General features: G+C 39.7%; 1 protein-coding gene across 1 annotated transcript; it reads left to right on the top strand.

Annotated features, from left to right (window-relative positions):
- The first annotated feature begins 18 nt into the window (after positions 1–18).
- RPA1 (replication protein A1) lies at positions 19–22,830 on the top strand. The gene is made up of 17 exons (XM_056325567.1): positions 19–160; positions 500–547; positions 805–883; positions 1,306–1,414; positions 2,223–2,311; positions 6,923–7,009; positions 8,193–8,325; positions 9,272–9,374; positions 10,476–10,544; positions 10,689–10,881; positions 11,952–12,091; positions 13,772–13,920; positions 15,221–15,353; positions 16,413–16,589; positions 17,933–18,040; positions 21,314–21,400; positions 21,795–22,830. Exons 1-17 carry the CDS (start codon positions 128–130, stop codon positions 21,900–21,902), a joined length of 1,845 nt encoding a protein of 614 aa, XP_056181542.1. The 5' UTR covers positions 19–127; the 3' UTR covers positions 21,903–22,830.
- The last annotated feature ends 1,162 nt before the right edge of the window (positions 22,831–23,992 follow it).

The following is a 23,992-nucleotide window of genomic DNA, read 5'->3' as shown; positions in this document are numbered from 1 at the left end:
CGCTGCAATGCAGTCGGCAGGCGTACGCGCGGCGCTGACGTACCGGCGCGCCGGAAGTGGGGGGCGCAGCTCCGGACGGCGGGAGGATTTGGCGGCAGCGGCGGAGCGCAGCGGCAAACGCAGCACCATGAGCGTGCAACTGAGCGAGGGTGCCATCGCGGTGAGGGGCCAGTGCCGGTTTCTCGTGGTGTGGCGGGGGAGGGGAGATGGGCTGGGCTCGGCTCGGCTGGGCTCGGTCTTTGGGTGTGAAGGCTTAGTCGGGCCTGGGCCTGAGGAGAAGGGGCTTGGTACCGTGTCCGGCCCGGTCCTGAGGGGACAAACCAGGCCTGGAACTGAGCTCGGTGCTGGGAGGCAAGGAGGGCGCTGGTCGAGTCTAGCGGTGACGGTTATTCCCGCGTCTTTGGCCCTTCCATGGTAATTTCTCCTCACCAGTGGCTCTCGAAGTGTTCCTGAGTGAGGTGGTGGTACCTTTCTGAGGGTCTGTCTTTCTTTTTTCTAGGCGATAATGCAAGGGGAGAACGTCTGCAAGCCCGTGCTGCAAGTAATTGTGAGTACTCTCCGCTACCTCTTGTGCTAGTGCATTAGTGACTGCATGTGCTTCCACGTGGGTTTCCGAGTGCAGCCAAACTTCTCTGCAGAGGAGCTGAGCCAGGCTGATGCACTCTTAATTTTGTTCTACATGGTTTGGGCTATGTTTTTTATGTCAGTGCTCAAAAGAATAGGTAGATCACTTGCTAACGGTGTCACTTTATGGTTTTGAAGAGTTTCTGAACAAATGAGAGCTAATCTGTTGTTTCCCTGCAGAATACACGGGCTATAGCTACAGGAAACGGGCCACCACGTTACCGAGTGTTGATGAGTGATGGGGTTAACACACTTTCCTGTAAGTACAACAAGCTGCATTGAGATTTTTGCAAATGTTGAGGATACTAATGGTGCTAAAGTTTCCAGTCTAGTGTCTAAGGTGCAAAGTGTTGAAATGAGTATTGAAGGAGTTGTGGTTTGTATAAGGACCTCAGACTCTCAAGTGTGCACCTGTATTTTAAAGTAATTTAGCTTAATCTTTCTTTGACTTCTGTTCTGGCTATCACTGTGCTTTGAAGTTTGGGGAATAAATGCAGTATAGTTTATGCTCAGTTTTGGTGACTTTGTCAGCACTTACACTCTTTTCTATGTGTCTAACTAACTAAGCAGGTTTAGATCTAATGCAACACTAGATTGGCTGAAAGTTGGGGTCAGCCACGGCAGCCCCTTTTAAGGTTGGCATATGTTATTTGTTTCAATGTTTTTCTTCTGTTTCTGCAGCGTTCATGTTGGCAACACAGCTGAACTCTCTGGTGGAAGAGGAACGCTTATCAGCCCAATGTATTTGCCAGGTTAACAGATTCATTGTCAACAGCCTGAAAGATGGAAGGTATATATGCTTCTTTAAGTATGATCCTACAGAAAGGCAGCTGCACTAGTGGGTGCTCTGTCCCTTGTGACTAAGCAGAGGCCAAATGCTTTTGATTGGATTATCTGAAAATATTCAGTCTTTAGAGTGCAGGAGGGAAAGTGCACAGCACAAGCTATAGCAGAAATAAAAAAATTACAGAATGTGTCTGAAGTGGATTCAGAGATATCTACTACAGTGATTTAGTAATTAGATGTTTCCAGTTGGAATATTCCAAATTGTACAAAGCTTCATCCACTTAAAATTATCTGCTGTGGAAAAGAAACAGTGAAGATTTCTTGTTAGTTACGTGTTGTGGAATCTGGTCTTTTGTGAAAATTTGAGGGAAGGGAGGTAGGATACTGTAAAATGAGAAGGAAGCTGAGTGATTATAGAAAAACTGTGTGTCTAGGAAAATATGAGCTGAGGTTCGTGTTCTTTTCCAGCATTTTTGGGAGAGAATATAACTTTTTTGAGGCAGCAAGTATATTCTCTCTTGTAAAATATGGCATGCTTTTGATACTTTTAAAACACTAGTTTCAAGCCATTTTTTTTGTGCCCATTCAGCCTACTGTCAGCTGTCCTTGATGAAATGTGACACTGTTTCAAGCCTACTTGTACCTTGTGAGAGGGCTAAGTTCACAGTGAAGAGCTTTTGTCTTCCAGATCCCTTGTCCAAAGAACCAGCCCTTGATGGTTGGTTCTTTTATCTGCAACAAAGGATATCCAGAGTCTGATAAGCTTGCAGAGGCAGTGGAAATCTTTATTGCTGTCTGTTCTGTGTTTGTAGGAGAGTGGTTATACTGATGGATTTAAATGTTCTGAAAACTGCTGATAAGGTTGGTGGGAATATTGGCAATCCAGTGCCGTACAATGAAGGTGAGTGTCCTCTGTAAACAAATACCTTTCTGAACAGACTGTCTGTTATGATAGCTTTTCACTGTCTGTCTTTCTTGCTTGAAAAGAAGCAATCAGACATGTTCAGCTTTCTTATACCTGGAAGTGATGTCCGGATCTTGACAATCCTTTCTATTTGTGTTACACAAAGTGGGTTTGTTCATATTTTAATAAACTACACCATTGCTGAAGCTTCAGTCTCTACATCGTATTGGGAAGTATCTATACCTTATGATAACATCGACAGGTTTTTATTATATGTTAGTGGTCTCTACGTAGAGTTCCAGTAAGTATGCGGAAGCTATTCTATGTCTCCTCATAATGAGTAATCAAATAGATTGTAATTTCTTCTGTCTGGAAAGAAAACAGCAGGAGGAAGATGTAATAATGATCTGTGAAAGTATAAGATGGCATGGAGGGGATGAATAAAGAATGATGAATCTCACTTTCTCTTCTATGTTCATTTGATGCTCTTTAGTTCTCATATTGTCAGGTAGTGGTTTTAAAACAAAGGCTGTACTGCACCCCCAAACAGTGCATAGTTAAATTACAGAATTTGTTGAGGTAGGTGCCAAAAATTGGCACAGGTTCAAAAAGCAATTAGATGTGAAAGAAAAATCCATTAAAGGCTGTTAAACATAACAATACATCCTCTGCATGAATGTTAGGTTCAGGAAGCACTAAAACTTAGATTGCTTGAACTACATAGATGAGAGACTGCTATGAAAACACAGCCAGCATACAGACTTCCCTAAGCACCCGTTCCAACCCAGTCATCTAAAAATGATGATGCGCTGAGTGGACCTTAATCTGACCTTTTATTTTTATTATGTTGCGTAAGTAACCATTTCATGTGCTGAGCTTACAGTTCTGAGGCAAACATTTTTTGACTTAATACATATTTTTCTCCCCTGGGGTACGTTCAACAGTATGTTCTATTCTTCCAGGTCTGATTTTTTAAAAAAGAGAGAGGTTGATAAGCACTTAAAGAAAATATTTTAACAGCTCTGTCTTGATGTATATACAGATAATGGATAAAATTTAATAGCAAATAGCTCTTCTTGAAGACTTTTTTTTTTTTTTTTTTTTTTTGGCTGGTGGAAGTGAATTAATATATTTTTGTTACTAAGGGACCGTGCATTAATGACAACAATTTTCTGTAGGATATTTGGGACAAACAGTGGTGGTAGGTACACTGCCATTCTGCTTTAAAACCTACTTTGCGAATTGAAGCAGAAATTAGACTTCATTGCAAAAGCAAAGTCATCTTTCTTCATTAACTTTTCTTTTTCCTAGGGAATTAGAGGGGCGTTTGTTAAATGAGCCTAAAGAATCCTTTGTTCCTTTGATAGTTACTTAGCTAATTGCTGTTTAAAAAATGTGTTGACATCTCAGATTTTATGGTTTAATCCCACAGTTGCTGTAGAGACCAAGATTTTCAGAATAGCTATTGAGCAGACTGTTTTTTGCCTCTCTCCCATTTCCCTTGCTTATGTGATACTAGAGTTTGTGAACTATAGTGTGTTTCAGTTATCATATTGTTGCTTGGAAACGACTGGGAATGTGGTATCTTTTAGAACTGAACTGAAAATATACCTTTAAGACTATAAATTCTGGTAAAATTGTCATTACTTTGATCAAAGTTTTGTTCTTCATTTGGACTTACAAAAGTATTCAGCAATGATTTCTTCAAATCTAAATGCTTTTGGAGATGTTACAGGTCTATGATTGTAGTAAGTGTGGTCTTGTGCTAGGTAGTTAACAGATACCAAATTTGATGTGATGTACACTTCATTTTAACACTGACGTTATTCTGCAGGCTTCATACTCTTTTTATTTGATGCTAAATAAGGTGTCAGTTACAAAAGATGGTAATGATTTACATTAAGTATACTTAACCCAGCTTTTCTGCTCTGCAGGCTGCCCGATTTGTCATGAAGGCCGTGATAAAATGGCAGAGGTGTATTTCAAGTTGCAAATTCTTTTAAATTCCTGTATTTATTGAGAGATTGTATTTTTGAGGAACACCCAGCTAATGCAGAATGAGTATCTAAGAGCACTTTGTGGAAAAAGTTCAGGTATTTTAAAAAGAGGGTTTAGTCCTACTTTTTGAAATCCAGATTTCAAGTTATTAGACCTAGGATTGAGGGACAGTCTTTTCTAGACCGTAATACCACAGTAGGACCCGGGGAGTGAGAAGCTGCCTTTTGGCCACTTTTCACTTGAGCAGTAGGTGGTTAATCTGCCTAACAAGGAAGCCGGAGACACAAGCTTCTTAATACATGTCATAAAAACTTTACAGGCAGCATTTCATAATAGTATCAAAAATTAAGATTGAGCAGTTTACCATCTAGTTTTCAACAAGAACTAATGTTATTACTGTCATTAATCTCATTCAAATTAGTTTGATGCTGGACTTTCTTCTTACTATGACAATTACTTGCTACTTATGTCTTTAATCTTTCAATGTTGAAATGTTTTTATACTTACACATTCACTTGAACTCCTTATTCTTACCCTTCCCATCATTTTGATTTGGTGTGCATTCTTTCAAAATGCATTTTCTTCCTTCCTCTTCCCCTCCATGCTACTGTGCGGTTTTCTGTCACCATGGTACTACTGTAGCAATACCTCTGGGTAACGAATGATTGGAAGCAGAGAACCACTGTTAGATGGCTGTTACATTTGAGTGGGCTGTGTGGCTAGCTTTGGCCAAAGGTCTTGAGTTTAACTAACCCAGTATATGCAGCAGAAATGGATCAGGTATTTCAAGTGTTTTTTTTCAGCTTCCGCTAATAAAAACTAACAGTAAAAACCAGGCAGAGTCATCAGTTTTGTGAGCACCTTAATGATCTGTAGGCTACCAGTCACCAAAAAACATAGTTTAGGAGTCCCTAGACTCCACAAGTGAGAAAATTGGAGAGATATTTCTGCTACTTCTGTATTTGAACACATGCACAGATGTGTTAATATATTCTTAATCTGTTGAGAAACACCAGGCTATGTGTAGGCAGCCATTAAAATGTGAATTTGTGTTTCATAATACACAAGTGTTCTAATATATGCGACAGTCTTTTGTTTGGTTTTTGGCGATGTTTGTTTGTTGTTTTTTTTTTAATTAAGAAGTCCTAGGGAAAAAAAGTATTTGAACAAAAGTAGCAAGGAAGTCTCTTGCTGTTTCATATGTGCATGCCTGTTCTTCTTGAATATTCTGCCCCTGACCAGACATATTTTTGTCTTAATGTGTTTTATTGCGTTTTTTTTCCTTCTTCCCTTCCACAAAATGAATTTGGGGTGTTGAGCACTGACCCTGACTGGGGTCCTCGGAGTACCTGAGGCAGCTGAGCAAGGGTGAAATCTGGCTTCTCCATCTAGTGGATTCTGCAGTAAATACACATTGCTGTTTGACGTCACTGTTGCCAGGGAGACTGCTGTCACCAGTTCACCGATGTGACTCTACTGCGGCAAGTTAGAGGAGCAGATTGGGTTTTGTGCAAGGACCTTATTTTGGATTAAAAATAACCAGAGGGTTACCTCTGTAGACTACACAACATCAGGCGACACTAAACCTCCTTGTGTTGCTTCTGCTCCTTTACTTTAGTTCTGTGTGATCCTTTCTTGCCCTTCTGTTCTGAGATTCTCTGCTTCTGTTGCTCATGATGCTTATGGGCTTGGTCTGGCCTTCTTTTCCATTTTCTCTGACCATCTTCCTCCTCACATCCCAAATTATAGACACTTTGCCTGCTCAGGCCTAGGACTTCTTGCAAACCGATGGTTTGAGAATTAGTTGTGTTCAAAAAGACAAATATGTTGGATATTTTCTCATCTGGAGGCAAGATATGATAGGATAATTATTCTGCAAAGGAATTCAGATTTTTTGAATGGGAGATTAGTGTTTTAATGTACTATTTTTCTAGATAATGTTACTCTGCTTTTTCTCTTGTAATTTGTCATCAATGTAAGGCAAGTAAAAGCCCTGGAATCTAAAAAAAGCCATAAATGCATGATATGTACTTATTATGGCATCACTTTGCTCCCTAAGCAATATATTGCTGTGTCCCAAGAGGGACCCAGATGAATGCTGAGATGATGACTCCATCACCCCCACATTAAATATCTTCATATTTTGGAAATAGAAGGTGTTTTCTTTGTCTTGTGTTAACTTCAGATTTGATTTTTACCCAGTGGGTTTTGGCCCTGTCTGAGCTTTAAGAGGGAATTCTCCTACAGATTTTTATCTTAGCTGCTAGGTAGTAGCAGAAACTACCTGTCAGAGCAATACAAGCCTATAAAAACTGAGAGGTTGTCAAGATTACTTCAGTGCTGTCCTTTTAAATAACTGTCAACTCTGAATTCTTTCAAAGTAGAAAGCAGCTGCTTGAGGAAAGATATCTGACTGGAATTCCTCCATGGTAATACTGTTCAACAGAGAGCTTGCTACTGCTGTCCTGTAACACCTGAATTTTAGCTTGTGTTCTGTGTGTTTTAAATTATTTTTTTCATGCAAGCCTTATTTCCTAATAAGGCTTAAGCATAGTTTTAATTACTGTGCTCCCTACTGTACTATATGGTCTCTTTCCATCTGATTACCAGGGCAAGGGCAGCAACGTTCTTCAGCTCCAGCAGCAAATCCAGCACCCAGCAAACCACAGCAACAAAACGGCAGTTTGTCAGTAGCAGGTAAGAGTAATCGTGGGCAGGAATTTTGGTTTGCATTTCTGCATTGCAAAGCTACAGCTTACATTTCAAAAAGATCCTTTCTCTAATGGTGTTGCACAAGAAACACTCTTAATGACTAATCCATAGCTTGACAAGGTGAATTCTCTCAAGAGGCTGCTGTACGCTTGCATTTAATGGTGAATTTTTAAAATTCACCGCCTTCACTCTTCTTCCCCAAGGAAACAAAGATAGGAAACAACTTTGACAAAGCAGTGTAAACTGAACATTTCCTCTGATGCAGTTTTGCATTCTTGAAACAGCGCTCTGTGGACACCCGAGCAGGCTAGTTTGGAGCTGGCCAGGTGTGTTATTGATGCTGGGATATTGAGACCAAACAGTTTAGGTGGCGCAGGACTGAAACTATTTGGTAGTACATCTATAAATACGGCTTATTGGTCAAGACTTTACATAGTGAAATACTGAAAAAGACAGTCAACTTAAAATGTCAGCCTGTAGACTTTTTTGGAAGCAACAAAGTTGTCATTCCTAGCTCTTGGTACTGTTTTAACTTCTCTGTTTCTTTACTCCTGTGTTTAAGAAGTACTTTGAAATAGTAAAATTTTGGCCCTTGCTTACTGCATCAGAAAACAAACTTTTCCTTCCCGTACTTAAAGCTGATCATAAGACTTCTATGCTTATACATTGACAAGATTCAGTTTAAAATTAGTAGTGTTGCTTTGTGTCAGGAAATTATTTGATTGTGGGGTACTGTTCCTCAGTTGTTCCCCCAGATGGTGTAGATCTAAAGCTCGATGTGCCGTATTTTAGAGAATTTACTGCTAACTAGTTGTTTCCCACTTGGACCGTATTTAAGTGACTGACTGGACACATCTCTGTTTCCAGTGCAAGTGCTCTAAAGATTTGAAAGTGTCTCTTCTGCATCAGTGTGCAGCCTAGAAAATACTTGTGGCCAAGAGCAGAAGTGATTCAATGAACATTTAGCCATTCTGTGGTGCCCACAGAGCCCAGTGAATACAGCTTTAAGTGTCTATTCCATGGCAAGTGTAGTGTAACTTTTCCCGCCGTGCTGTGGGGAGCTGCGTAGAAGGCAGAGTTTTGCCTGACTTTGCACTGTGGGTTGGGTTTAACCTGGCTTTTGACTGCAAGGCTGAAATCCTTTGTGCTTTATTGTGGTTTTTGAAAGGTCCTGCTGCTGTCAAGTACCACGCTCCCTCAAACCAGTTTGGTAAAGCGAGCACTCCCAGCTCAATGAAGACACCAGGGGGATCACAGGCCAAAGTAGTGCCGATTGCCAGCTTGAACCCATACCAATCTAAGTGAGTTATCATGGTTTGCCAGGTATTATTCAATATCACGGGCATGAGGGAACAATAGCTTCTTTTTGCTTTCTAGTGTATGAATCTCTGTCTAATCATTCTTTGAGTTCTTTTGGCTTTATTGGTTCACTTCAAACAAACAAAACCACCCAGAGAAACAAACAAACAAAACCTCCATAGAAACATCTGTAGGGGGGTTGCTTCTTTTGTTTTGTTTCTTGTTTGCATTTTTGTTTTGGTTTGGTTTTTTGGAGTTGGGGGTTTTTTTCTTACCTTTTTTTTTTCTTTCATTATTTCATAAACATTCCAGCAAGCTGAGATTTGCCTTTGCATTGTCTTGGTGAAGTTACCCTGCTGAGCTTGATAGGTTTTTAATATTGGAGTTGAAAATCAATTGACTTTTGGTGTTTTTTTTCCTAAAGCAAGCTTCTTTTTGGTAACGTAATGACAAAACAGCTCACTAAGCTATTCACTTTGGCTACTGTTCTGTTGAAAAGCATGAGGATGTAATTATTTCGTGAATGACATTTTTAAATTATGCAAACTGATTTGATTACCTAAGTTAAACATGAGTCCTGTAATTGAGCTCTTGAGTTCTAGCAGGGCTTTTCAGAACAGGCAAACTGCTCTATGAGAAATGTACTTTAGAAGAGTAAAAGTTTTGAGGCCTGCTTCTGTGCAGAAGGATGTTCGCTACTGTTATCATACTAGATGCTTCATCCTTGGTGCTTTCTGAACGACTTTCTGCCTTTGATGGTCTTGGCAAATTAAAACAGGAAGCAACAGAAAACTGGGTGGGATTGCTGAGGTGCAGTGGGAAGGTTCTGGCTTTTAAATAGTGACATTCCAGTTCCAAAGGTTTGTCAATTCAATCTCTGCTTTAAAAAAGAAAAAAAAAAAGACATGGAACAGTGATGCTGTTTATCTCCCCACCCCCTGATTTCAGGTGGACCATTTGTGCTCGTGTTACCCAAAAAGGCCAGATCCGCACATGGAGCAACTCCCGCGGTGAAGGAAAGCTCTTTTCTGTAGAGCTAGTTGATGAAAGTGTAAGTGTCATATGTTGAGAAAAAGATAATGTATGCCAGATGCTGATGAACCTTTCATAAAGACAGAATAGAGGAAATAAAGTGTGTTATAGGAAATGTTTTTTTTATTACGACTGAAACTTGTATTCCTGTATTCATTAAGCTGAGCATCAACAACCCAGTTTTTATCCAGAATGAAGTCTTAAATGTATGGCATTACTGATTATTTTTCATCGGAGTCTGTAGTGTGTGACTGAATTTTTGCAGCTTCAAAATGTAGTTGTTCATGGAAACTGACAACCTAATACTGAGGTTTGTGGTGGTTTCCTGTAGATTGAGTGAGGTCTTATCCTTGCTTAGATACCTGCTACAAAAAGAGGAGTGATAGAAGCATTGCCTCCAAGTTATAAGCTTTCATTTTCATGAGGAAATTGGTGTACAAATTATTGTAATACTAGGAAATTTCATCTGTGGTTTGTTTGGAGAATGGTATCTGATTAATCTAACTAAACTTGCAGTTTGTCAAACCTCTTACCAAATTACAGCCTTCTGTCGTGAAAACAAACGATTCTGCTAGATTATGTTTAGTATAAAATGCGAGGTTAATAATGTAACATGTTGTTACCAGCCATTTGTTTTCTCTGCATACTGTCTGTATTGAAATTTTTTTAAAAACTGTTTATATCTAATGAGTTTATAATTGTTGTTAATTCGTACTTAAAGACCTGACATCATGTGTGAGTGGGGGATACATCACAATATACTGTGTGCTAACTTGTGGATTTTTTCTTTGCATGTAATGGCAATTAATGCTAGCTTTATAAATATCTTTTCAGAGGTGTATATAGGATATATGTAGTTCTTATGCATTTAATTGTGGAATTCTAGATATACTAATGAGACTTGAATATGTGATTTGATGGTCAGGTGTAGAAAATGTCATTTTAGCTATAACTACAAATGCAAAGAGAATGTTGTTTGTTTCTCACATGCCTGGAGCTAGCCTGGCAGACCCTGCTGTGTCTGTAGAACTGATGCCACTTAACATTGCAAAGATTTCTTTTTATTTTTTTTTTTTCATGCTGAATTTCAGTTCTGACCAGCTCTCCTATTTTCCTGCAGGGTGAGATTAGAGCTACTGCATTCAATGATCAAGCAGACAAGTTCTTTCCACTCATTGAATTGAACAAGGTATAGTAGCATTGTGCTTTCATAGACTAACAAGAGCTAGAAAAGAGGAACTTCAGCATAGCAAGGATTTTTAAAGGTGAACACAATCTATTTTCTCTGTTTGACTTCTGATAATATCCTTTGTTTCATTGTTTTCTCCTGTAGGTATATTATTTTACCAAAGGCAATTTGAAGACTGCTAACAAGCAATATACAGCTGTTAAGAATGACTATGAGATTACATTCACTAATGAGACTTCAGTTGTGCCCTGTGATGATGCCCAGCATCTTCCATCTGTTCAGTTTGAGTTTGTATCTATCTCTGACTTGGAGAACACACCTAAGGACTCGATTGTTGGTCAGTCTAACTAGCAAAATGGCAGGCTCAAAAGCTTTGCAGTTTTACTTTTATATCCTGAATACTGGGGAGGTAGTGAGCATACAATGCTTCAAGTGTTGGGATCTCTTGAATGAAGTTATCCATTGGTTGCCGTTAAAAATACCGCGGGTAGCTTTCCTGTTAAGGTGTCTTTGTCCTGTTCTGCTAACAACATATAATGATTTTTCTTCAAACTTGTGCTTCAAATTGTACTATGATCATTGTTTTCCACAGAAGAGGGCTGATAGAACAATGTCCTTGCTCAGCACGTGTGCATTTCATACCTTCTGTGGTCTTGCTTTCTTTCACTATCTAATTATCTCTGTAGTGATTTTGGCATAATTCGTTGCATCCCAGTCCAAGCTGCATGACTGTTTTGGCTTGCTTTGTGAAGTATTGGAGGTTTGTTTTTCTGTAATTTGCTGGGCAGAGTACTCCGGAAAAATCAGAGGCTTGGGTGGGGGCGAGGGTTCTCAGGTTTCACAGGCACAAGATGCCTGTGATTCAGAGGCATTCAGCTAGGAATTTTAAAGGTAGATCTGTAATATTTAAAAAATGGTATATTTTTAGGGAGTGCAAAGGGGATTGCGTTAGCTCTTACTACCCAAACATGCAGACCCATCTAAGTTGCAGCTTATAGTCGTGGGGCTACAGTGAAGGCACTAGCCTGTTGCTTCATTTTGTTAGTCACTTTTAAACCCCTTGCTTGAGAGACTTGTGCTTAAACAGCAAGTGTGTTACAGAATCGAGGCTGAAGTCATTTGACAGAATGTGATGGGAAAAGATAGTACAATGCCTTGATCTTGCTAATGTGGTGAGGCTTGCATTCATGAATATCTTAATGAATTCATCAACAAAATTAAAGCGCTGAAGAGTTCTGTAGTGGAGCATTCCTACCATAATACACTTAATTTCCATATCAGATTTGATTTGAATAAGGAGCTAGGATACAAGGTAAAAATCTGACAGTAGGTTTGAATTCTTCTCTTATGATCTTGTATTCCCCAACTGTGACCCTTGAGTAACTCTAAATTGTAACTGTTTTTCAGATGTAATTGGGATTTGTAAGAGCTATGAAGATGTCACTAAAATTACAGTGAAAGCTAACAATAGGGAGGTATCAAAGAGGAACGTGCATCTGATGGATACATCAGGGAAACTGGTGACAGCTACGCTATGGGGAAATGAGGTATGTGCTCTCTTACCTGTTCTTAAGCAAAGGTTCCTTTGTGTAGGGTGAGGAACTGAGTGTGCTCTTGTCATCTGAGATGGGCATAGCACTGAGACAGAGTCCGGGGTGTTCAAGGATCAGGGGCAGAAAGAAGGTGAAGGACTGTCTGGTTGCATTCAGGTGTGATGTTCTTAACCTTTCTCTGACAAACTGCTGACATGATCTGACTAATGTGTTCTGAACAACTGCAGACATTATGTCTCAAACCCAAAGACTGAAGATAACAGTCTTCTGGTTTAGGAAAAGATACGAGTTGCAGTTTGATTATGGAAAAGCCCAGTGGCTACAGCTGTCTCATTTGACATGAATTTTATTTGTAAGGTGGGATACATGTTACCTTGCATAAATTGCTACTTAACTAGGGGGTTGAGAGGCTGTATCTCAGACTAGGAGTTTAAAGCATCAGAACCTTGGAGCTGAAAGTTTGAGTAGCTGCAGTAAACTGTTTCTGTATCCTTTTAACAGGCTACTTTGTTTTCCACTGATGTTGTAGATACTTAGGGATTTATGTTCCAGTATATAAAATGGGAGTGATCCTACCAGCTTGACAGTGATGCTTTATGGCTAAATGATCAAGTGCACTGATATTGTAGGTAGCTAAACACCATTAACCATCTGCTGATATAAATGAAATAAACCAAAGCTCAATATCACAAAGTTTTGAGGTTGCACCAAGTTGTTATAGGAGACGCTACTGGTAATCAATTCCTGGCATAACTCTTCCTGCAGAGATCAGGGTCTGCATTTTACAAAGTTAATCTGCTTGCTTGCTTGTAGAATAGACACAACAACAAGCGTGGAGGGGATGTGACGTATGGCTTGCAGCTGGCACAGTTAGGGTTAGGATCTCTGTCTCCTTTGTAACAGTCATTGCCCTAACTGCTGGGATGTTTTGTGTTCTGTTTGCATCTCATGGATACAGTGAATGCTACTGCTAACTCTAGCTTGTTTGTAATCTAAGCACACGATCCTCCCCTTGCTTGCTAGGTGGTGTGGGGTCCAGAAAATCTATACCTTTCAAAATCTCTCTCATGCCAACAGGTTCTTTGTTAGTGTCAGACTTTACTCAAATAACAAACTGATGTCAACTGAACAGCATTAAAGCAGCTTTATGAGATTAAAAACGGAAAATGGAAAGAAAGTTGAGGGAAAGTGTTTGGTCAGCATACGTATGCTTCTTGTAGTAGTATTTGTAGTAGTTGTTGAAGTAGTAGAATAAACATGAATGGCTCAGTCAAGCCAAGTGAGTTATTTCATTTTCTGAAGAGTCTAATCCGACCAAATAATTTCTCCTGTTCAGAGAAACCCCCGTTCCTATAACCAGTCTCCCTTTCTAAAATCCTTGTGTAAAACTCCTGGTGGAGGGGACCCATCGTTCCCCCAACCCCCTGCCCAAAGTAGTGGTGTGACTTAACGATTCTCTGGGCCCACAAAAAATGGGCTGTTGGGATTAGAGCTTTAATTGTTAGCTGCCTTTTCTTAAGCTCCTAGTGATACTGTTTAAAGCCTTACCTTCTAAATACAGTGAGACAGTTTGATTCGGGTTTAGTCCCTTGTCATGTTCTGTGAATTATGACGGCAAGCTCGGTACTTGTACCATAGTGTGCTACTAATGTTTTCTGTTTTTCGTACATGCAGGCTGAACAGTTTGATGGTTCTAGACAACCTGTGATAGCCATCAAAGGAGCCAGAGTCTCTGATTTTGGTGGTAGAAGCCTGTCTGTCCTGTCCTCGAGTACAGTTGTTATCAACCCTGATAGCCCAGAGGCTTTTAAGCTCCGAGGATGGTATGATTGTGTGTTTATGTTGATTCATTCCAGCCTGCTGTGCTTTTTTGTTCTGTTTTGTTCTGTTCCTCTGTGCTTGAGCAGTCTATATAGTACTGAAGAAAGGTAGCAGAGGATATAGATTCCAAGGTTATAGAAACTTCTCTTCCTTGAAAGCACTAGACCCTGAAAGGCTGTCCTCTTAAGTTGTTCAATTCAAAAACTTATAATTCCATGACAGACCTTGAAAAATTGAAATAGGAGTAGTGCATGCTGACCCAAAGCCTTGGAAGGCAGCATGAAATCAGACTTGACCAGCTTCACTTTCTGAGGCATGATCTGAGAGAACAATATTTTTTTCACAGGCTTTTTCCATTGTATGAAATCTGATATGCACTCTGTCAGTGTGGACTGGAGGAACTATGTTGATTTCTTCCAGTGTTTATTCCTTATCAGATATTTTTCAGATAGCAAAATAACATTTTTATTGTTGTCAGGAAAACAAAGTGATTTCTTGCTGGTTTATTGCTTCTGCTGTAGATGGTTGCTAAATTGTCTGCTATAACTACTAATAAAGGTAAGGCATGGCGTATGTACAAATAGGGTTAAGTGGTGACAGCATCAGATTTGTGAATCTTGGATTTTCAGGTTCTAGGTAAATCATCCAAACATGGATAAAATATAGTGGCATTCTGCATTTGTCATTGAGCTGTGGTTCTCCCGTACTTCAGACGGTTGTTGAAGATAAAATTGATTGTGGGTCTTAGCTATTACTGTCACACTTCAACTGAGTTCAGTTTTTGAGTCTGGTTGGTGTGTTTCTCAAATCACAAAAAACACCACAATGGGATGACAGTACAGCCGTTTGCTGAAAAGCTCTGCTTTCTTATTTTAACAGAGGAAGCATAATCTTTTCAATGCTATTTGCTTTTTCTTTCGAAGCTGCTGCGAAGATAATGGTACCATGTAATTTAATTTTAATTATGGAAATATCTTGATGCCCTTAAGTCTTGTTATCTGACTGCCTTAAACAAGTATGCAGTGCGTGGTTTGACCACTAGCTGGCAAACAAATTGCAGTTATATAGAACAAAGCTGTCCTCCTTTTGTGGGTTTATAAAATACTGTGCTAATTAAGTCGGACTATTAACTTATTCTGAAATGCTATTTTTGTTTGCAATATACACAAATTACTGTAATTGTTTCCTTTGCAATCATTGATAAGAAATCCCTTGTATTAAGCACACAAAACTAAATGTAAGCTTTTGATAAGTCTGTATGGTCTGCTATGCAAAAATACAAGTGTATCTTTGTGGTTCCAGGTTTGACTCTGAGGGGCAGCTTCTGGAATGTACCTCAATCTCTGATGTGAGGGGTGGGCCAGCGTCTGGAGCAAATACCAATTGGAAAACTTTGTTTGAAGCCAAATCTGAGAACTTGGGACAAGGAGATAAGGTAAAGCATGGCCACTGATTGCAAGCCTTGTGTATTGGGGAGAAAATAAAAAGCTAGACTATATGCAGGCGTTCTGTTTATTGAAGTAGTCCGGTTGTTGAGCAGTATGTGCTTACTCTCTGAGAACTTCCACTATTAAATACTTTTTTTTTTTTTTTTTAATAAATTCAAGCCTGTTGCTGGTGTTGGAACATGATGCTGTGTTTGCTGGATAATTCTAAGCCTTGTATAAATGGGGCAGGGGGGAGTTCATCCCAAAGATGTTCATATAAATAGCACAAAGTGTAACGGGAGGAGCAGGTACATTAGGAGGAAGTGGTTTTCAAGGGTGCACACTTGGTCAATAGAAAAGCTAGGAATAAAATTCAGGTCTCTAGCATTCCAGTCCAGTAACCCCTCTAGACTTATACTGCTTCTTGATTTATTTTTAAGTTATTTTTTTCCCAAACTTAAGTGCTAAGCCATTTGGGATACACAAGAACTTCTAAGGAAAAAAACTTTACCTTTACCTGTAATTGAGCTATTTTTTTGTGAGATTTTTTGCATGCTGCTTAAGCAACCTCTGTTTATCTGTTGAAAGACTTGACCATGCTCTTAAACCATTAGGATGATTATTTTATTATGGTGATTGGGTATTTTGTTCTGTAGGCCATAGTTTAATCAAATGCTTATCTGTAATACTACACAGTAGGCTTTCTGGTTTTTGTATTGCCTCCCAGAAGAAGCATAGGAAAGCGCAGAATCTTAATCCTGTGAAAAAGTAAAGATTTGAACAGACACAATGGAGAAGCAAATATGCTTTATCTAAAGAAAACCTAGCAATTGGAGTTTCCTGTAATGGAAACACAAAATAATCCTGCTGTAGGGGCTTTCTTTTAACGTAATGGAAGCTTGAAAATTATTGCAACAGAGGGGTTGATTTACAGTTTCCCAATAATCCTATAGCCGTTAAGCTTTCTAATCCTAAACATCCAAGTATGGGTGCCTTGCTTTGTAGTTAATTCAGAATTGGAAAACATTGAGTATTTTGAGGCTAATGTTGCACACTCACTCTCCTAGGCGGATTATTTTAGCTGTGTGGGCACAGTCGTACATCTGCGCAAAGAGAACTGTATGTACCAGGCATGTCCCTCTCAGGATTGCAATAAGAAAGTGATAGACCAACAAAATGGACTGTATCGTTGTGAAAAGTGTGATCGTGAATTCCCCAACTTCAAGTACCGCATGATGCTTCTGGTAAGTAAATGAATTAGAGGAGACTGTTTCATGCTGTTTTCCTTGTGTAGTCCAAATAGAAATCTTTGGAGAGAATGGGGTGTTAGAGTGCTGTTTCTCTGTTTGTGGTGCCTGTGGGTTAGGGGATATTTAAATGGCTTGTATGCTGTACCTGAGTGAGGAGGGATGTTTCATTGAGCTGATTAGCAGTTTGTTTTCCTAGTGCTCCAATTAAAAGCTTTTCTCTTTGCCAAAAAGTTGATGCTAGCTCAGTTGATTCTGGTTTCCAAGTGTACTATGCAGTGCAGAGTACAGATGGCCTACGCCTCTTCAGTAGTGAAGATAAACTGAAGTACAATGGCATTTCTGGAGAGCAGTAATTGCACTTTTACAGCTGCTACCTATATTTAGTACTTTTTTTTTTTTCCTTTTTCCTTTTTTCCTTTTTTTTTTTTTTTATTGGTAGGTATTGTTCTGTCTCATGCTTTAATGGAGCTTGCTTCAGAAAGTTGTCTGGGGATTATTATTGTGATGCCCGCTTACACTATAAGCGTTCAACCTTCTGTTTTTACATTATAAGTTAAAGTTGTATCTGCTGCTTAGAAATGCTGTGCCAGGTGGGCATGCAGAGAGGAGGGAACTGTGCCTGCAGTCTCAGTAAAACATAAACTGCTTCTGAATAGTTCCTAGCAGATAACTTCTAGGAATGCATGAACTACTTTACATAGCAGAATCATTCTCATAGAATATAAAGGGGATACTGAGGGTACAATCAAGGCCTTCAGAACAGTGTGTCTTCTATTTTTCCCATTCCTAAATGTCAAAGCAGCCAGGAAATGCATATGAGGCTAGTACTTGATCTTCTTACTGCTCTGTCTTGCCCTTGAATGTTTCAATAGTTTCCTCATAACATAGTATTACCTCAGAACTTCAGCGTGAACACATGCATGCACAAAGTAAATGCAGTTTGCAGTCTCACTGGTGTCCCCCTTGGCGCTAGCTGTTCTGGGCTACCTGTTCTGCCTCACAGCTCATCAGCGACAGCAGAACAGACCTGAACATCCATCAGTATGTACCACTGTTATCTTGTTGGCCTTTTCCTGTGACACAGTGTACCGCCAATATTAACTTGAGTTGTTATTGTGATATTCTATGAAGCTTAAAAAAAAAAAAAAAAGGTAGAAGTCACTGCCTTCCACCCTCAGTGATGGAAAGTTCCTACACTACCTAGGGCTCTGATAATTACTGGAAACTTAAAACTCTCTATAGCTGTGAAATAAGACAGTACAAAAGAAACATTTCTGTCTTCCTTGGGGAATAGGCAACTGGATGAAATAAACTTTTGGTGTTTTGTTGGTTTTTAGGTGACCATTGCAGACTGCCTAGAATATCAGTGGGTGACTTGTTTCCAAGAGTCAGCAGAATTCATTCTTGGGCAAAACGCAAATTTCCTGGGAGAACTGAAGGAAAAGGTCAGTCAATTAGCTTATTGTATTTTTAATAAATGTCTAGAAGTTGAACTATGTTTCATGCATCTTGTTGTTGGGCTGCCCTGAAATTTCTTGCTTTTTTTTGATGCTCCTGGTAAGGAAGTACTTTTGTAAGGTCGATCTTGAAGCCACCTTGGAGAAAGACATAGGGTATGTGTGGAACACCAGTGCTGATCTGTCCCTGTGTGTGCCTGTATAGCACTCGTAAGCTAGCAGAGGTGGCAAAAGCAGTGAGTTATATTCATGTAGTTGCTGTGGTAATTAAGTGTTACTAAAACAAATACAAAAGTGCCATAAGAAAGGGATATTCTACTTCATTTGGCAAGAATTTCATCTTGACCATTCTCGGGGTGATAGGCCAGCTCAGGGGCCTGGCAGCCCAAGATTGTTCTCCAGATGTTGAACTTTACAAGTTCACAAATCATTGCTTCTCCCTAGTCTCAAGTTCTTGGCAGGGACTTGTTTACTCTCCTCAGGATTATTTTCCAGGGGCCATCTGCCTGGAGAAGAGAGATTTGCCTGGTTTCCCCCATGGTTTGCTCCCACAGTCAGTCTGTCTACCTCTGAGCTCTTTTGGCTGTTAAAAGCTGGAGATGAGCCTGTCCTTATCACCTGGACCTTGAGAGAGGGCTGATTACTTAACGATAGTATTACAGCCTTTAGAGGGCTGACAGCTTTAACACATGTTGACTCCAGTAAAAAGGACAGGCTGTTTTATCATTGCAGATTCTTCCAATCTAGGTACAAAAAACTGTTTTAGCCATGAATGCTAAGGACATTATTCCTAACGTGTTCCAAAAATTTGTTTACAAAACCCAAAAGTTCCAGAACACTTTGTATGTATCTTTGTAAGTAGGCAGGAAGCTTTTTGAACTAATATGTGTTAGCCCACTTCTGAAGGCTCTTTTTTTCCCCACCAAATATCATCAGAAACTCTGCGGGTCATATGAAAACCATGACTTGTAAAATGGCTTATTGGCAGAGATGCTTAAGTGATCTTTCTTTGACATATAAGAACAGTTTTTAAGGTGGTAAGTCATTAAACACTGACAGTATTTTCTTCGCTTTGCCACTACATGCTTCCCTGCTCATTTTCCTTTCTTCCAACCAACATAATCTTTTCTTGTTTTTCAGTTGTCTACTATGTAAAATCTATGTGGTTTTGTGATTTGTTGTTGGTTTTGTTTTTGGGTTTTTTTAATGATGATATGAAAAGCATAGTAAGTTCTTGAATTGATATGAGCATTGCTGGGCTCCCAGGTTAAGGCTGGTTGATGCTAGGGCTCCATAGGTATAATAGTTGTTGGTTAACCCGTTGCTTGGCTGTGGAAGAGAAATGAAGCAGGAGGGGTTGTTGAGGTTGTAGTAGTCCTGGTTGTCCTGAGACACTATTGTAGACCTCATCTGCTTGTGCAAAGCAGGGCTAGTTTTCCTGTAACTTACGTACAAGCATGATTTTTGAAAAATTCCTGCACTTTGGCTGTTTAAGGTAAATGGCACAAAGCTTGTGGGTCTGGGATGCTAAGTTTTTGTGAGCTAAGAAGGCTGGCCACCTCTATTCTGTAGGAAGATGTATTGCTAGGGCATTCTAATTAATGTGCTTGCACTTTTGCATTTCCATTTTCAGACATTCTAAGTTTGTCAATATTTTCTTACTTCAGTCATGCTTAATTTCAGCTAGAGTTCAAACAAAATTTAAGTCACTTTTAATGCTGAAGAGAACTGGGTGAGGAAGGAGAGGTGGCAGATCCTATGTAACTGTACAAACATGTAATGTCTTTTGAAGAGCTGCCTAATGGAGATGGCTGAGGGTAGAAAATGGAACATAATATGGAATGAGCCCATGAGTGGGAATGCTTTGTGTTCCAGGAGAAGTTGGTTTTGATTTGACACTTTTATGAGCCTTTAAAAATGGTACTTGATGCATTTTCAGTAAGCTTTTCTTGGTGTTTTTTCTCTGAAGACCTGATGCAGTATCCTGTGAAGTTGGTGGGAGTCTTTCCACTGTTCACAGTATGTATTGAATTCACGTACAGCCAGTGACCATGCTAAGCATAGATATGTATGCAAGGTTTTTCATCTACTTCTCCACTGTGCTTGTTACCAAAGGAGGTAATGTAGGGTAGCAGTGACTGGTATACTAACAGCATTTTCCACTCACTAATGGTTAGCGTAGTTTGTGGCAGAGCTGAAAACAGAAGCCAAATGCTTTATTAAGCAAGTTTGCGTATCCTCTAATCCATACGACAGTCAGAAGAAGGGGGTTTTAATATTCAGGCAGGATATTCCTAAATTTTGCAGTCTCTGAAACTAGCTACTTCTGTTCACCTTCATTTGTTGTGCTTTTGTAAACCTTAGGAGAATCACTGTGTAGGGTAAAATAGTGCTGCGCGCATTTAAAAACAGCAGATGTAACACTTGGAATATGAGTGAAACTGAGGTGGGTTCAATTCCAGATCAGATGCTCTATCTGCTGCTGGAGTGACTGATCAAGTCAAGTGCATCTGGTAGATAAATGGATAATAATTACTTGTCGGTATCATGGTGCTGCAGAGTTTTTGTGGAATGTCAGCAAAGGTTTTTACGACTAATTTTTACAAAAATAAACTTTTTCCACAGTCTCCAACTTGTCTGCTTCTTTTCTACTGTTTTGACAAATTGTCTGTTATAAATGATGATGATGTTTGGTGTTCATATGGTAATTAGAAGCAGCTTATGTTATAAATATGACAGAGTCTTCTAATGGTTACAAAAGCATGTTCAAATCATGCATCCAATTTTTTGTAGAACATCCTCTTAAATGGGTCTGTGTCAGGATGTGAAGTATATGTACAGCCTTGACAGGTAAGCAGAGAAACAGAATGCCTAGTGAAACAATTAATAGGGAAGTAGTTAACTCTGTCAGCGCCTGTGGTCATAGCAGAACACCAGAATTAGCCAGTTAAGCAGCATGAGAGAATCTCATGTAGATTTATGGTATTTTCATTCTGTACACTTGGTTGCAGATTCAGTGCGACTGTACATTGCTTTGTTTATGTGGCTAAAAATTTTCAGCTTGAGTTAGTTTTTCTTAAAAACTTGAAGTTATGGTTTTGGTATCTAAAAGTCGATGGAAGATTCAGCTCTGCCTTACATGATCCAGTTAATTCCACTGTTTTGCCAACATCAGCAAAAGATGAGCTGTTCTGAAAGTTCATAGTGCTACTGGAAGCCTGGATTGTCTGCAGCTGATACCTGTCTTTGTCCTTCTCACAGAATGAGCAGGCATTTGAAGAAGTGTTCCAAAACGCAAACTTCAACACGTATGAGTTCAGGATCAGAGTAAAACTGGAGACTTACAACGTAAGTATCCCCTAAAAGGCAAATAATGTTGCATGTGTGTATTGTATTTTGACTTGTCTCTGTAGGAGGTGGCTTCCTCCTCTTATGTTTGTGGGGAGAAGCTTCTGAAGGTGCTTGCTAACAGCAGTTAAAAGTTTCCAAAGGTACTTGGTCACACAAAATACCAAGTCTTGAGCAGTGAAGGAGGGATCTGCTGTCATTAACACTGCTCCCTCCCAGGTTCATCAAGCCTGGCTTGTTTCAAATGGAAAAATAGCAGCTCTGGGAGTCATGTTTGCATTCCCAGCTAACCTTGATACCAAGAGCAGTAAGTTATTGGGGCAGAAGGAGATTAAAACCAAATGCATGGTGTGCTTAGCATTCTTCTTTTACATGCCATATTTCTGTTTCACAGGATGAATCTCGTATTAAGGCTACAGCAGTGGACGTCAAACCTGTGAACTACAAAGAGTACAGCAAGAGATTGATTGCAAGCATCAGGAGAAATGCTCAGCTAGGATGAGGAGGCTGCTACAGACTGAAGTTAGGACTTCCAGGGAAAAACTCAATATATGCTATTATATGGGCTTCCCCGCCCCGCCCCCTTTGGTGTGTGACAATTTGGCATTAGTTACACTGTGCATGATAGTCCAGTGTAGTGGGCTATGAGTGATTTAATGCATTTCTGAAGATAGGCCCCTGGTAGTTAAGAGTGCACTCTAATGGCAATGATATTGTAGACTGTTGTGGTCTATTAAGCTGTCACAGCTCTAAAGAGGAATCTCTAGACAGATTGCCAGGGTCTTTAGACAAACCATTCAGAATGTCTGAAGTAACTTTGCTTTCTTACTGTATGTAAAGCTGAATTATATAACCATTGTGTCGTCTTCGCAAGAAAGTAGTGACAACCTTGACACCTTGACTTGTTCAGCAGAGGGTAGGAGGAAGAGTGTCATACAGCTTTCAGATCTGGACGAAGGAGAACAGGTCTATTAGCGCAAGTTAGTTCCTTTCCATAGAATTCAAAGGCTTTCTCTTTCCACAGGTGCCATGCAGTTGTTAATGCTTGGAATGGCAATTTGGTAGAATTATTAATCAAAGACATATCTCTTATATCTGAAGAATATCCTTCCTTCAGGGTTTAATAGACTGAGTCAGATGGGTCTGATATTAATCAAAATTGTCTCTTCTGAAGAAGGCAGATAAGCATTGACTCTCCATCCCCCAGGGAAATCTAGGCAACTACAAAGCATTGCTTTAGTTTTCTCTTCAATTAATACTATGGATTTTTGACTGATTTTTTTTTTCTTTAGCTCACATTTCTTGCCTATACATATTTTGTGTGTTTGTATGTTCAGTTTCTTTGAGTTTATTTGTAATGTTATTAATCAGAAACAGGTCTTCAGATGGGGGGAGCTTTGTTTCAATAAACACTGTTTAATTCCTGTGTAGTGAATTTTGCTTTCCTTGAACACGAAAGCCTTCTCATTACTGGAAAGCAATTAATTAGCTTTCATAATAATCATTCACTTGGGGGAGATGTTACCTTATTACAGACTGTAAGGTTAGACTGAAGAATGGAGACTTCCTTGCCTGATGTTAACAGCATGGAAATGCAGTGATATTTTCACCATTTCTGTGCCTGAGAATGCTGATGAGCTGGCACTTCTGGGATTTTTATTGACGTTTACACAGCAGTCTAAAACTAACCAGGCTTTGAGATTTGTTCAGACATAGAGCTAGTACAGAAAACAGTAATTATGCTACTGGGCTTTTCAGTCAGCAGAGCATGCTAGCTCTGTGTGCTCCTAATCACATTAATTATGTGTTCCCTGGCTGCAGCTCACAGCTTGGCATTTGCTGCACAGCTCCAAGCATCCAGGCAATACTGCAGTGGGTCTCTGGTAGCAAAACTGAGACTTATTTATTTATTTTGCTCTGTAGAGCACTCTTTCTTCATGTATTCAGTTGGTACCCTTTATTTCCCATGACTTCCTGTTTGTCATCTTGAATCTTTATGTTTAAGAACTGTAAGTGCCGTTTCCATTGATGGAGATGAAGGACATTATTCTGGGCCCATGAATTGCACAAACAACCTCTTCCTCTTTTTTGGATTGAGGATCGTGACTGGATTCTTCTGCTGATATCTTGCATTTTTTTTTTATTGAAGCATTTGTCTCCTCTGACCTTGTTTATAAAGTGTTGACTAGAAAATTACAGTCTTCAGCAGAGTTCTGGATTGACAAATGGTAGGTTAGCAGTGATAATCTATCTTTCCAATCTACTAACCAGTCTTTTAGTTCTGCTCCTCCCTTCCTGTCCCTCCTTCCCTGTTTGAGGGGACTGGGAACAAGTGGTAATGCAAAATGTTCCTTGAAGCCATTTCCAATTCCCAGGGCCAGGTACAGGAGGACGTTTTAATGGACATTTGTCTTAGCATGTGTTTGCTGGCGTTGTGGCTTTATGAGACTGTGGCACACCTGCCTCTGCTGGGGCCGCTCATTCTCCCAGAGGGAATTGCCGTACATCCATATTGCTGGGTTTACTCTGCCATCAGCCGGAGCACTGGAGATGGAAGGTATCAATACTCAAGAGTATTAAGGTATCTTACAA

Source organism: Falco biarmicus, chromosome 1 (assembly GCF_023638135.1).
Source record: "Falco biarmicus isolate bFalBia1 chromosome 1, bFalBia1.pri, whole genome shotgun sequence".
Lineage (NCBI taxonomy): Eukaryota > Metazoa > Chordata > Aves > Falconiformes > Falconidae > Falco > Falco biarmicus.
This window is presented reverse-complemented; position numbering and strand designations above follow the sequence as displayed.